The sequence below is a fragment of the Oryzias latipes genome, chromosome 10 (assembly GCF_002234675.1).
Source record: "Oryzias latipes chromosome 10, ASM223467v1".
NCBI classification, from domain to species: Eukaryota; Metazoa; Chordata; class Actinopteri; order Beloniformes; family Adrianichthyidae; genus Oryzias; species Oryzias latipes.
In genome coordinates, this window is record NC_019868.2 from 11,993,071 (window position 1) to 12,007,296 (window position 14,226).

Genomic DNA, 14,226 nt, shown 5'->3' on the forward strand with positions numbered 1-14,226 from the left:
TGATATTATGATTCCAGTAGGTAACAAATTTAACAGTATTAATGTTCCTGAGGATATGGCATCTAATAGCTCAGCCACCATTAGGATCCCATTCTGCATCCAAGTCTCTAAGTAATTCATTTCTAAATAAGATATGTTGTTCCAGATTATATACTTGTGTGGAGAACAGTTATGTTTGTAAATGAGGTTCCACGCCAAGTGGACCCACTTATGGTAGGGGCAATAAGCCTCTTTTCATGATATGAAATGCATCTTAAATTGAGTAATTCAATAACAATCCTCAGTTAAAAATGATAAGTAATGCTGTCACTCAAATGCCCAAAACAGGCTGAGAGTAATTTTATTAATTTAATTATCAGTGCAAACATCAATCACATCAATCCAACAGTTTGATTCGTAACCATTTAGTCAGACTGGATACGATTTTAACAATTCTCGTTTACATTTTTTTTTAATTTAATTATATATAATAAAATTGTCAATATTCTTAAATTCATTACCTTTGCCAATAGGATGTAAAACAGAATGCTTTGTATTAACTGCACTTGTGTCTTCTTTTTGTCTTGTGTTGTGGCTCACATGATTTTTTGTAAAAAAATGTATTAGCCATCTTTAAGATGTTTTTTTCTCCAAGTGTTTGCTCACAACTAAAGGGTAAGAACTACGGTACTTTGAAGAAAAAATTATGTAAAAAAAACAGATTGAGGTTAACTCTTTAAGCCATTTGTCAAGATCCATTTTATTTCTTAAAAAGGCAAAATGTTCAATTATTGGCTTCATTTTTATTTAAAAATGTACACTTGTGTCTATATTTATTGGCCATAAAGACAGGATACAACATCCAAACAGCAAAACCTGTCTAAACTGTTAACATGTGTTGCTGGTAAAACAAGAGTAACAAGTTCAATCTACCTTTCTTTCATTGGAACAAAAAGCCACAAAATAATTATAAAAAAATAAAATCAGAAGGTTTCATTTTACATATTTAGTTATTTTATGAAGGCAACATCTGGGATCTTGCCTTCCGCCTGTGGAGAGAAATAGAAAACGTTTTTTTAAACTGCAAAAAATAAGAAATAATTTTTTTTTTATTTTGAAAGACAATTTGTTACCTTTAACTGAGTGAAGATGTGTGCTGCTCTGTTGAAATCCCATTCATTGTCTTGTAGGCATCTGCAACAGAAGCGTTTAATGTTACACTGTTCAAATCTAATAGCAGTACAAGTGAAACAATTCCAAAAAGTGAAGGAATCCTACTTTTGTGACCATTCCAGGTTCATGCCAGACTCCTGTGAAAAGGCTGTGAGCATTTCTTGCTGTGGTGCAGTTAGGGTTGGGACGGGACTGGATGATGGAGTTGGGGCAGGGGCCACAAACGCTCTGCGGATCTCCTCTGTTGTTGCCATTCGTATGAAAAGCTGGTCATTGACGATGCACAAGCTGTCAAAGACGACACGTTTGACAAGAAATTTTTTTTTAATACCAGGGAAGACGACTGAAAATTGATTTTCCTTTGTTTAAAATTGCATTTTTAACACAATCTGTGAATGGCCATGCATGCTTTTTTAGGCCTGTTTTTTAGTAATAGTTATTTTATTTGTTATCAAATTTAACTTTTTTCCTATAATGACATCTACTATCTCATTATCACAAGAAAACAAGGTCTTTCATTTTATAACAAGATCACAAAATAGTTTTTCTCTTTAGCACAAGAAGACTGAATTTCAGTATGTAATGACCAAATACATTTCTGCTTGTAGGCGCGCCTCCACAACTGTAGCCGGGAAACTTTCTCCTCAAATGAAAATGACCGATTGGAACATTGTTTATGCCCAACAACATCAGCAGAATCTACACCCGAGTTAGGCCATAATAAAGTACCGTAATTATAAATTGATCAGTTCTTCTGGTGTTTAACATTTTCTCAAAACTAACAAATTTTTTTTCTTCTACAGATTGTAGGAAAATGTAAGAAGCACACTGCTCAAAAAAGAAAGGGAACACTTAACTCAAAGTCAATCACATGTCTGTGTAATCAAACTGCCCAATCAGGAAGCAACACTGACTAAGAATCAATTTCACATGTTTTACTGCAAGTGGAATAGACAACAGGTGGAAATAATAGGCCATTAGACACAATAGATATAGGAGTGGTTCTGCAAGCTGTGACCACAGACAACTTTACTGTCCTTATGTGTTCTGGCCGATGTTTTAGTGACTTAAATGCCAACAGTGTTGTCACTCCAGCAGTAACATGACACAGCATGTACCACTCACACGAGTGGGTGCAAACATTTTACAGAGAATGAAGATTTAGTCAAATACAGTTATTTCTGATTTGTGTAAACAGATAAAAAGGACATTTATGAATTTTTCTACAGAAAGGGAGAATTAGGCAGGCATCTGTTAAGAAACTTACCCAGAATTTCCTGCAGGGACTGTGATGAAGACCCTGGAGAACGCCATTGTGGATTCTCTGGACTTTCCATCAACAACAACTGAATAAAAAAAATATGAAACATCAGCCCCACAGTCTACTTTGGTGTCAGTTGAAATGCTGCCAAATTCCTGCACAAGTATATATCCTACCTTCTTTGAAGACTCCACCAATGGTAAATGACAGTAGTGTGTTCTGTAAAAAAAAAAAGTGCAATTTTTAAACAAGAGCAAGGACATCACAACTAGTTGGCCTAATTTGACAAGAACTTACTGTGCAAGTGTTGACATCAATAACAAAGGAGGCAATATCGTGTTGCGTCTTTGGAAGCTCGTTAAGGAACGCCACCACGTTTAGCCGTGTGTGCTTCAGCAGTCGAAAGCGCATCGCTAGAGAAGAGAAGTAAACGTCAATATGCATCACAGAGCATCTTATGGCGGGGAACACGTCTGGATGAAAACTCACTTGTGTCTTTGATTCTCTTAAGGTTTCGACTGTCTTTGTAATACTCCCCCAGACTGCTCCTAAATAGAGGATAAAGACAAACACTGTATTGGCAGTAAACACACAGATCATCTATTTCTACCACTGCATTTGAAACATAAATGTAACCACAGCCCACATTTTTAAATGGTTAATAAACTTCAAGAACTGGCCACGTCATTTACCTGGAGGGGTTCTGCGTGGAGTAAGGCGTGGTAATAGATAATGATGCACCATCATGATAGGCATCCAGAAGAGGTTGTCTGTTTCCCGAGTCGTATATACTGTAGTACCTGGAACAAAGTTTCTACAGTTACCCCGGGCCAGTAGAACTATGGAAAGACTATGGAGGTGATGTTCAGTTTGAGAAACTCACTGCTGCAAGAATCGCAGGATGATCACCTTTATTTCATCTGAGCCAAAGCAGCTACCCTGAGTACCAAATAAAAATTAAAGACATAGTACTTGGAGAGATAAAAAGTTCAAGTTTGATAAATCATAATTTTGAATTGACTGTTATTCTCACATCATCTACAAGCAAAGAAAAACAACCAACCGTCTATCTGATAGAACTACACACTGTCAATGAACTAACCTTGCAGGGTGGAATGGCAGTGGGTGTTTCAACATCAAACCCAATGGGCGGTGGGAGGTCCTGACCATCCTGGCATAAAAAATAAAAAGTCACAAAGAAAGTAATTAATTAACAGGAAACACTGTGCATTTGCATTTTATAATAGCGAGGAGATGTTTTTGATCCAAGCTCTTTTGTGATGGTTTCCTATTAAATTCAATATGGGTTAGCTTTAAATTAACCAAAAGGGTAGAAATGGTTTTAAAGAGGGTCAACTGTTATGTAGACATAAAAAAACAAAAAACAATTTGACCTACCAGTTTGAGGAGCCGGGGAAATCTCTGGCGTACAGCACTGGCACAAAGAAGAAGCAAAAAAAACAAACAAAAAAGGTTTCACTCCAAACCTTCTCAAACTCAAAGAAATTCACATAACCGCCAATGTCTTCACATCTTTGGTCTAATGTTCTTCGATTTTCAAACTTTTCAGCGAGGGCGATGACACAGAAATGAAACATGTTTTAAAAGGGCCAGGTGACCCCCCCCCCCCCTTTAGTGTTTATGTAAAAATGGGATATCATAATTTCTTCCCCTTCAGTTTCATTCTGTGCTTTCAAAATTTTCCATCCCAAAATGTACTTACCCACAGGTATACTCACCCTCTTCCCCCCACTATGGTGAAATACACAGATCTGACATGGAAGAGCAACACAAGAACAGCATACTCTAAAGAGCACACATACAGACATGCACATTTCTACCAGACTGAACCGGAAAGCCAGGATCCAAATCCAAGGTGAATTAGTCAAAATAACAAGGTTATGTAATGCTTGGAAGGGGGTGGGGGGGGTGGGGGGGGGGTACCGCCAGTCTCAAGTTATCCCCCCCCCCACTCTCCTGCCAAGATCTTGAAGAACAGATGAGTCTATCATCACCAATACACAAACCTAGGTCTGGATAAAACAATATCAAGTGAATTTCCCAACACTGGCACACGGGTCCCAACATGAAAGTCTCGTCATTGAGCGAGGCATTTTAGTCATGATCTGCACCCAGAAAAACCAGCAAAGAGAAGCCTCCTAAGAATAGAGATGATCAAAAAGGGACATCAGGCCTTAGTGTCAGCTGGACCCAGTAGTCCCTCCACGGTTTTCCCAAATGCTTTAAAGCAAAGTCTAGTTTGTTTGAAGAGATAAACAGCTCTTCATGCAACACTAAATATTTTGGCAGACCTCTAGTTACAGAGGGTCAAGCAGGTGATTGAACATTAGTATACTCTGCCCTCTATAACTCTGTGGTGCAGATTGCACAGCCATAGAAAAGGGATGTTTATTTCACGTTTTTGTCTTTTCAACATCTTCAGCAAAAACTGAAGCTTCAATTCTCAGTTCAGAACTCATTTCTCTCCGATGTTTGAACATTTTCCCCCCCGAACTCTTCATTCCATTGAAGCCTTTTGTAGGCAAACCATCAGACATGGTGGAAGAGAGAATAAGCTTTTCACAGTGGCTCATCGCTGATCATTCAAGACATTTTCCACTCCACCTCAGCCCAACGACTCAACCTGTGGAGTCCCGTCTTCCAAGTTCCCTCTTGTGGTGATGTTGGTGAGTCTGGGCTCACGGGGACAGAGGCCGAGTAATCGTGACTGTGCCTGCCTTAGGTTGTCCCGAGATTTCAAGGTGGGATCTTACCCGTCATAGGCTATCCAGCCTTCCATACTCGCCTAACACAGGGGGCCAAATGGGCAGGGATGCCATGAGGGGAGGGAATTCAGTGGCTGTGCATTTTCTTTTCTTCATCCAAACATCCATCAGTAGTGTCGGAGGAGAAGCCTTTGCAATCCGGCTCATGTGTCCTTTAACACTGCAGCTCAAAAGAGCATTTCAGTTTCCTATTTTTGAAAGCACTCAACAGAAGGTTATTTAGCAGAGTTTCATTTCCTGCTTCCAATCATATTTATTTAATTGGTTTTAGAACAACATATGAGATAAGTTCTCAGAAAACCTGTGGGGACTGCTGGGAACAGCGTCACTGAAAGCCCAACGACTGAAATGACACCAAAGCCTCAAAGAGAACCCCCCAGAAACGCTGAGGGAGCAGGAAACTGTTCAGACTCAGACACATGGAAGAGGACTGACTGAAAGGAAAAACAGTGACATTAGGTTGATGTCCTCTTAGCGACTTTTAGAAATGAGAAATGTAGTGCGTAAGGTGAGGGAAAAAAAAAAAGAAATGTTGATCATTAGGTGCAAAGCAACAAATAAGACTACCCGCTTTCAAGAATCTCTTCAATGGTGGAAACTAAACAACATGAACAACCGTTTTCCTCCGACATGCAAGGATGTGGCATTCTGGTACACATGGGATGTTTGTCAAAAAAATGTCTACTTTCTACTTGTTTACTAGAAAGTAATCTGATAAGCATCCAACTTTTACCATGCATTAAGACCAACTTAAAGATGAAAACATTTTAATAAAAAAAAAGATTGTACAGACAGATTTTGTTAAAGTATGTTTAGTTAAAATATTTTGGCTCAGCTGCGTTGGAAATAGGCCGATTTTCTGTATGAATACATTAGTTTTTGGCAACACTGTTATGCTTTTGTTTTAGAGTGAACATCTAGATCCCTTGAATCAAAATTATCTGAATTCAACTTCTTCTCTCCTAGAATGAGTGACTAACCTTATGTATGCAGCCTGGTCCTTAAAGAGAGCACACAGGGGGTTTCTGTTCAGCCACAGCTCTACCAACTTCAGGCCTTTCAATTTATCCAGCTCCCGGTCTGTTTTAAGCTGCATTAGGGGGGAAAAAAAGTTTTGTTGTTGTAAAGTACATACAACAATAACCTAAAAATTTGTTCTAATGCTGCATTCACACCAGATGCGATTCGCACTTCAAATTCACTGCCTTTCTTTTAATGTGCGTCAAATTTACTGCTCGACGCCTGCTTATGACGCCTTGATCCCCCAGCCGTGGAGCCACCGCCAACATCCTTCATTCATGGCCACATCATGGATAATGTTGAGCTTGGGTTCATATGTTTTGGAGAGCTCCATAGAGGCCCTGGCAAGCATGTCCCTGTGTCTAGGTTCACCAAATCCTTCAGAGATGCTCACAGTACTTAATGCAGGAGCTGCGTCTGGATGTGATGGCAGTTTTAAACGTTAATTCCGTCTGTCTGTCTGTGGCCCAGTTTGAATAATTTCTGTTAAGAATTAACTTGAGGGGAAATTTAAATTTCAACTGGAGGATCTTCTTATTATGGGTGGGTCTTGCTTAAAATAAGACCATAAGCCCCATAAGCCCATGGAGGTTGAGCGGTTGCACCCGATTCGACGGCTCTCCGTCTGCTGGCCAGCATAGCGAGCGTCGCTGCAGAGCTCTCTGCCAGACCCTGGGTGGCGGTGCTCACTCGTTCGCTTCGCTGTCCACTGGGTGACTGGCTAGTGTATAGGGCTCGATCACTCTAGCTCCATGGGCTCCGTAACAGGCTGGCGACCTGTCCAGGGTGTATCCCGCCTTCCCACAGCAGTATAAGGGACACTCTCCAGCAACCCAGTGGGTTAAGAAAATGAATGGAAGTTAAGGACTAAAATCTGTGCATTGAGCAGCCGTATTGGATTTTTTTCCCCAACCTGCTGATCAAGTCACTGAAAAAAAAGTTCACGTGCCCAAAGCAGAGTCCCTGATTGGTTGACGCAGCTCGCTGCGTCTGCTGCCCAAATCACGCCACGACCTCAGATCGAATATGTACACCGACTCAACATTGAAACTTGACGTCCTTGATGCAAATGCAGCATTAATTCAATTCAATTATATTTATATAGCTCAGTATTACAACATAAATGTCTCATCGGGCTTCATACCAGCAATTGTATAAGAACATGAAATCAACCATAAAATACAATAGCTGATTGCTAAACTAAACCAAACAGGGCATCTCTGCCCTTAGACCCTCCTTCTAGGCAAGGAAAAAAAAAGTTCCTGTAAACATTACTTCCTAGAACATTCACTGAGAGTTTCGTCATACCTCATTGTGAGAAAGGTTAAGGGTCTTCAGATTAGGCACCTTGGAAACCAGTTCAGCAAGCTCATCTAGTTTGTGAATGCGGTTGTTACTCAGATTCAAGCAAGTCAGCTGGGAAATAAAGAAAAAGTTGATCACAGGTTTTTCTCTTCAAACTGGATTTGAAAAAGTTGATCTAGAAGATGTTTTGCTAATTGGCGTGTCATCAAATGAATTCCTTGATCAAATGGAAAATAATTTTTGGGTAAACAAAATTGCATCGTACCTCAGGAATATTTTCTTCAATGATCTTGATGACGGCCTCCATGCTTGTCTTTCTGTTCAAAATGACTTCGATATTTTGGGACACCAAGTCTGTCAAAAATAGAAAAAACATGTTTTTGGGGAAATTATACATTTACTTGGAAGCTTAGATTCAACAATCTTTAGGATCCTAATGCCATCTACTATATGCTGGTTCTGTATGTATGTACATATGTATTAATCTACTGAATGTATTTATGTAGGGTAGGAAATAGAATAAAAGAAGATAATTACCTGGGTCTGTTCGTATGTTGTTGAGATCAAGTGCTTGTTGAGAACCATCAAACCGTTTGGCCATGCATTGCTGTCAACAGTAAACATCAATCAACATCAACACAGTCGAACAGAAAACATGGAATTCCAACACTTGATTATAGAAGCCTCACTTTTAAATACTCCAGATGTTCGGGTTTTAGGTCGGACAGCAGAAAAGATGGAGGAGCGCTTGGGTTGACATGCACTATCACCTAAAGCCAAGAAGAAAACATGTATTGTTATTTCCTGATTCAATTTTCAAATCTCTAATTACTCCGAAATAACAGATTTTTGTGGACATAAACATGCTAAAATTGGCTGCATAAAATGTACACCGGCAGGAAAATAAATAGCAGAGCTGAATAATTGCCTCAAAACTGAAGGTAGCAGAAAGGCTGCTTCCATTAACATACGAGATTGTCATTTTAAAGCCACGTTTCAAAAATCAGTTAATACTGGATCAACATACATACCTTGTAGCCTTCGGGATCTGTGATCTTGTGAGAACATTTCAGCAAAGCATTTGCAGTATTGTGATCATCCACATAAAAATGAACCCTGTTATGATCAACATGGAACTAAAAAAAGGGAAGAAAAAATAATACTATATTTTCAAAATACAAATGTTTATCAGAAATGTGAAATTGGATAGGTGCTACTAATATCAATAAATACTCGTCATTTCTTAAATGTCAATTCAAAAATGTATTTTCACAAGTTAGAGTTTAAATGTACCTGCACAGGAGTGTAGGGAACTGAGCAGATGTTCTGGAGGGCTGGCACCAACCACTTTTTGTCATACTTCTTCCCATGTGGTATCTAGTAAATAAATGTTCAAATATTATCTCCTCCATGAGGGAAAAATGTAGATTAATGGATATCCTTAAAAATATATATAAAGACACGCACTGTAACTTTGTACCAGCCCGATCGCGCTTTCACAGTTAATCCACCTCGATCTCCTTCTCTGAAGCCTCCTCCTCGTCCACCTCCAGCACCTCTGCCTTGACGTCTACTTCTGTCGACCCGTCCGTCTCCTTTACGTCCGTCTCTCGAATACGGTGTGCTAAAAAATAAATAAATAAATAAAAACAATGGAAATGTGACAAACTGTACTTTTCAAAGAACTCTGTCAGTTCTGTCACTCTTTATAACATTCAACATAAGGCTGGGCGATTAATCGATTAATTCACACTTTGTGTTTTATACTGGGGGGGTGGGGGGGGGGGGGGGGGGGTGGGGGTCGAGGTTTTATTTTCCCAGCTCTTTCTGTTGTTCGGAGTAAAGTAAGTCTGCAGGTCTTTCGCAAAGCGCTGATATGAAAACAGCAGCAAGCAAGGAGGAGCTTTTTCAGCTAAGAAAAAGAAAGAAAGAAAAAACACAAACGCCGCAAGATCAAAGTTTTTTTCTCCAGTAATGCAAAGAGAAGTTTTTCTTTTTAAGTTTTACATCCAAACAAGGTGCACAGAAAAGCATCTATGTGTGAATAATAGCAAAACTCCCCTACAATGTCAGACAGAAAACCTCCAGACAGTTCTTGCTACAGCAGCATAATTGTGTTGAATCACTGCAGCCTGTCTTTGAACCAAGAGCCAAAATGCAAAAGGAAAGATTTGGCCAAAATTTAAAGACACCTTACCTGGGCCAAAAGCGCAAGTTAGAGATGTGGCAAATGTAAAGAAATCACCATCCTCATAGCAATTAAGAAATATATATAAACAATAATTGTCAATTCTAACAAGAGGAAATACGAACAAAAACTGAATTAGGTTAAAAGGCTTTGGTCCCGTTTCAAACAAAAAAACTTTTTGTAATCGGGTGAAATCAAAACAAGTCATTAATGACATGCGTGTGGGCCATTTTATAGTCCTTAATAGAATCAGGCATAACGAAGTTCCATCACCATTAACCTCTGCTTTACACCCAAGTACATTAACAACGATATGACAAAACTTAATGAACAACACTTACTATCTGTTTTGAGAGCTGCTGTCCTGAGAGCTATCATTCATGGTAACATCTCCATCTGGATCGTCAAGTCTAGATCTCGGTCCAGGACCCCCAAACACTCCTGTATGGCTTCCCCGCTGACGGTCTCTGCGAGACCTATCAAACGGCCGACCCTTGTGGCCGCCTCTGCCTTTGCGGTTGCGAAACGGAGCGGTTCTGTCATCATGCTCTGCAAAACAACAACAAAGAAGTTTATGAAGCTTGAAAATATGTTGCAGAGAGTAATGACCTAGCAGACATCCAACTCAACAAATTCGACTTTTCCAGAAAATTAAAATAAGGGTTCTGGTATTAAATTGCATTATCTGTCATTAGGACCAAAGACAACATAGCATTAAAATGATTAATTAATTATGTAGCAGCTATTTATCAGACAATATCTAAAATAAGAGTGTAATCAGACTGGGAAAACCGTTTGTTCTGGACCCAATCCACTTAATTTAGTCCGGATCAAGCTTTTTGCCTTTGGTCTGTATTCAGACTGCTGTCAAGCGGCTTTTCCTGATTCCAACCAAAAACAGATCACGTGACAATCTCCTACGGTGGCCGTTTTGGTTCAGTTATTTTGCTCTGAGGACTGATTTTATTCAGACTGAGTAATCTCAGAGGGAACTCTGGGTCCCCCTAGGGTGTATTTGGACTGAAAATTTGTTCCAGATTATTGGTGTAAACGAACTCTGGTTCACTTTAAGCTAACCAAATGTGTCCAGTCTGAATAAACCCAAAGATAAACTGACAGGTCTTTTCTGTCACTGCATCAACATTATGGTAACAGTGTAGCTAAATTACCAGTAGTTAAAAACTCAAAGGGAGCTAAAGATGTTATCATGGGTAAATATGACAAGCAGCAAAAACTAAGAATGCAAGCATTGTTTCGCTTCAATAAAATGCAGCAGGGCTTTATGTGGTGCACAAAGAATACAACATAAATGCACTACTTGTATTTATCCCCCCCCCCCCCCCATCCCCCAAACCAATTGAATGAAACTAAAAGCACAATAATTATGGCTCACACCAACAACCTAGCTTGATAAATAAATTTTACTTTCCATTTTATTTCATGTGTTTGAATAATGTTAACAAATTCTGTTCTACAAATCAGTATTTTAGACCAAAAACAGGTTATTTTACACATCTCTATCAGTTTTACACAATTCAAAGCATGCAAGTCTTTACCTATAAAGAATTTAAAAAATTACAGCAGTGATGGAGCTCACTGGCCGTTCCCTCAAACCTATACAAACCATTCTTTGTACGCTGTAGGTAGTTTAACTTAAATTACTAAGTGAGTAAACACGTCGTATCATCATGGGGGCGGGATCGGACTCACGGGGAAGCAGAGACATGTTACCTCCTTGTCCCATCAAACCTGTGCGTTTGACCTCTCTCCTCACCAAAAAGTCCTCAGGGTCTGAAGAGACACGGTGAAAGCAGCAGAGAGCGGTAAGGTTAGAGAACGCGTGTCTTACCGTTGTAGTAATGCCCGCCGTCCGCCATGTTTCTGTGTGTAGGACTGGAGGATGGAAAAGAAAACCTCGACAAAAACGAGGGATAACAATAGTCTGGGGGTCTCACTCTTATTTAAAACCACAAAACCGGGTCAATAATACAGACCCTAACATTCACCCAGGTTTGGTTTGAATGCAAAAAACTAGGCAAGCGAAAATCGCTGTAGTGCATGTAATGTAGCTTAGCAAGCTGCTCCTGCTAACAATTGAAAAGACGACGACGGAAATACACGAGGTAAACCCTTGTTCTACTTCCGGGACAACAGGAAACAGCTAGGAAGGCTAAATGGGCTAAAGCCCTTAGCTAAAGCATTTGTTCAGAAACGACTTATGTTGACAAGATAATCGTAAGACACAACTTTGAATATGTATGCAAAACAATCCATTCATTCTTAAATGCAATAGCAGCAGTTGTTAGCTATAGCTTATTAAATGCCGATTTAAGGTTCCAAAAGTGCCACCAACAAAATGAAACGTGCCGAAAAAACTTTTGGGTTTTGGTCATTACGTTTAATTTAAAACAACAACAACATCAACAATAAACAACAGCATTTGCAGAATAAACAATTTTAACCTCCAGAATCATTTAACACATTTACTTGTAAACAAAGTTGTGCAAATATATTCGTAAATTCGTGAACAAAAACGTGAAATCAAAGCGAGACCTATAGATTTTAATGCGACTTGCAAGTTTAAATAAAATAGTCAAAATAAGAAGTAAATCGTTATTTTAATATCAATAATATATAAAATTCTTTGTAAATGGTTAATTCAGAAATAGCATTGTAATATATTTTAAAGTAAACCTTAAGGTTTTCTAAAAATTTAGATTACATGTTATTATGGCTAGAAAAAAGGTGAAGAAAACATATTAAGCGATTCCCTGAATGTTCTCCCATATATACAACAGTAAATATGATAATTCATATTTTTTTTTTTTACAATACTAAGTCAGAAAGACAGCAAAGTAAAAACTGCTTTCCAATTCATCTCTTGCATCTAACGCATGACTAAACGCGAACAGCTGCAACTCTTAAAATAGATGCGGCAGAATGTGCTCCTAAAAATCATTACGGCTGCGGCAGATTCGCTCTTCTCTATGAATCCATTTTCAATGGTTGGGTAGGCATAAATTATTACAGTCAAATGTGAGTGACACCAACAACAAACAAGCTACAATTAAAAAAAATTATAAGCGGGTGACAGTAAGTTAACGTTTTTATTTTCATTTAAATAATCAAAAACTGTGCAGTTTGTTTCTGTGGTAATAACACTAACTTAAATTATTTAATAAATACCTTTATAAATAAATGAGTATATCTATATATACTAGAAATTGGGATCAAAATCAATATGATCAAAAAAGGTAATGTAGACAGAGTAAATATAGAAGCTAGCACATGAAGGGTATTACTTACCATCATTTAAGACACGTGTCACGACGGATAAGTTGGAGTATCTTTTACGAAACATAGCCAACTCTCCTTTCTAGAAATAAAAAAGAAGCCCGTAGGTAACAAAAACATTAGTTTTTCCACCGGATAACAGACAAAACTGAATAGGAGAAGCTCACTGTTTTAGTGTTGTGGAGATATTGCTACTGACTGCTTCTGTAGCTTAGCAGTCTTGTTAGCTTCAGTTAGCCAATTGATAAGTCGCGCGCGGCAACGCGCTACACCAAAAATGACTATAACAATATATTTACCCAGTAGTTTTTTTTTTCTTTAAGATTATTGTCTGTAGTAAAATCAATACTATTAATTCACTTGTTTCAATTTCGAGTTTCCCAAATCAGCATAGATTTTGTTCCCACCCGCTCATTTAACTCCGACCCAAAGAATGTGACACCGCCACCTCATGGAAATTAAAACAACAACACGGTAATAAATAATAATAAAAAATGATTAAAAAATAGCATTTTGAACACTTAGATCTGACCTAAATATTTATTTTACAAACTATAAATTTAAGCTAAATATTGGAGTCCAAGTTGAATTTTTAAACTAGAGTTAGATATTTAGCTTTTAAATCAAAAATTTAGTTTGGAGCTAAACGTTTAGGTCCAAACTAAATATTTATCTAATATGCAACTGAACTTGCTGGTAAGGAGATGTGGACTATTAAAATGAAAGCTTGATTTTGCTCTCTGAACTGATTTGCACCCGAGTTGTCGCCCATGTGAATGTCGCCCATTCGCTTACAAAGCAAACAGATCAACGGAGGATGCCATATCCATCACCCTCCACACTGCGCTGAGCCACCTGGAACACAGAGACACCTACGCCAGGGTGCTCTTTGTGGACTACAGCTCAGCCTTTAATGCGATCATTCATGACATTCTGGTCAGAAAACTGTCTGGCCTAGGACTCCACCCACTCACCTGTATCTGGATCAAGGACTTCCTTACAAACAGACCACAGACAGTCAAACTCGGTCCCTACTTCTCCTCCACCCGGATGCTGAGCACAGGTTCCCCACAGGGATGTGAGCTGAGTCCTCTGCTGTACGCGCTCTACATAGCAGACTGTAGACCAGCCCACACCAGCAACACCATAGTGAAGTTTGCAGACAACACAACTGCGGTGGGGCTGATCTCTGGGGGTGATGAGACGGCCTACAGAGACGA

At 38.9% G+C, this 14,226-nt stretch overlaps 1 protein-coding gene across 3 annotated transcripts; it reads right to left on the reverse strand.

The window, feature by feature from the left end:
- Positions 1–712: 712 nt before the first annotated feature.
- Positions 713–13,418, reverse strand: nxf1 (nuclear RNA export factor 1). 3 transcript variants are annotated; one of them, XM_023959077.1, is made up of 23 exons: positions 13,174–13,418; positions 13,019–13,088; positions 11,423–11,503; positions 10,054–10,261; positions 8,992–9,148; positions 8,818–8,901; positions 8,556–8,660; positions 8,214–8,294; positions 8,062–8,131; positions 7,790–7,878; positions 7,528–7,635; positions 6,180–6,289; positions 3,812–3,848; positions 3,516–3,584; positions 3,297–3,352; positions 3,106–3,213; positions 2,903–2,961; positions 2,711–2,826; positions 2,590–2,632; positions 2,420–2,498; positions 1,258–1,440; positions 1,113–1,173; positions 713–1,028 (listed from the first exon to the last, which is right to left on the reverse strand). In XM_023959077.1, exons 2-23 carry the CDS (start codon positions 13,071–13,073, stop codon positions 990–992), a joined length of 1,998 nt encoding a protein of 665 aa, XP_023814845.1. In that variant the 5' UTR covers positions 13,074–13,088; positions 13,174–13,418; the 3' UTR covers positions 713–989. The 3 variants fall into 3 exon arrangements, with proteins under 3 accessions (XP_023814845.1, XP_023814846.1, XP_023814847.1); XM_023959078.1 differs by having other exon boundaries at positions 13,306–13,412; XM_023959079.1 differs by lacking the exons at positions 11,423–11,503; positions 13,019–13,088; positions 13,174–13,418 and adding an exon at positions 11,562–11,843.
- Between the last annotated feature and the right edge of the window lie 808 nt (positions 13,419–14,226).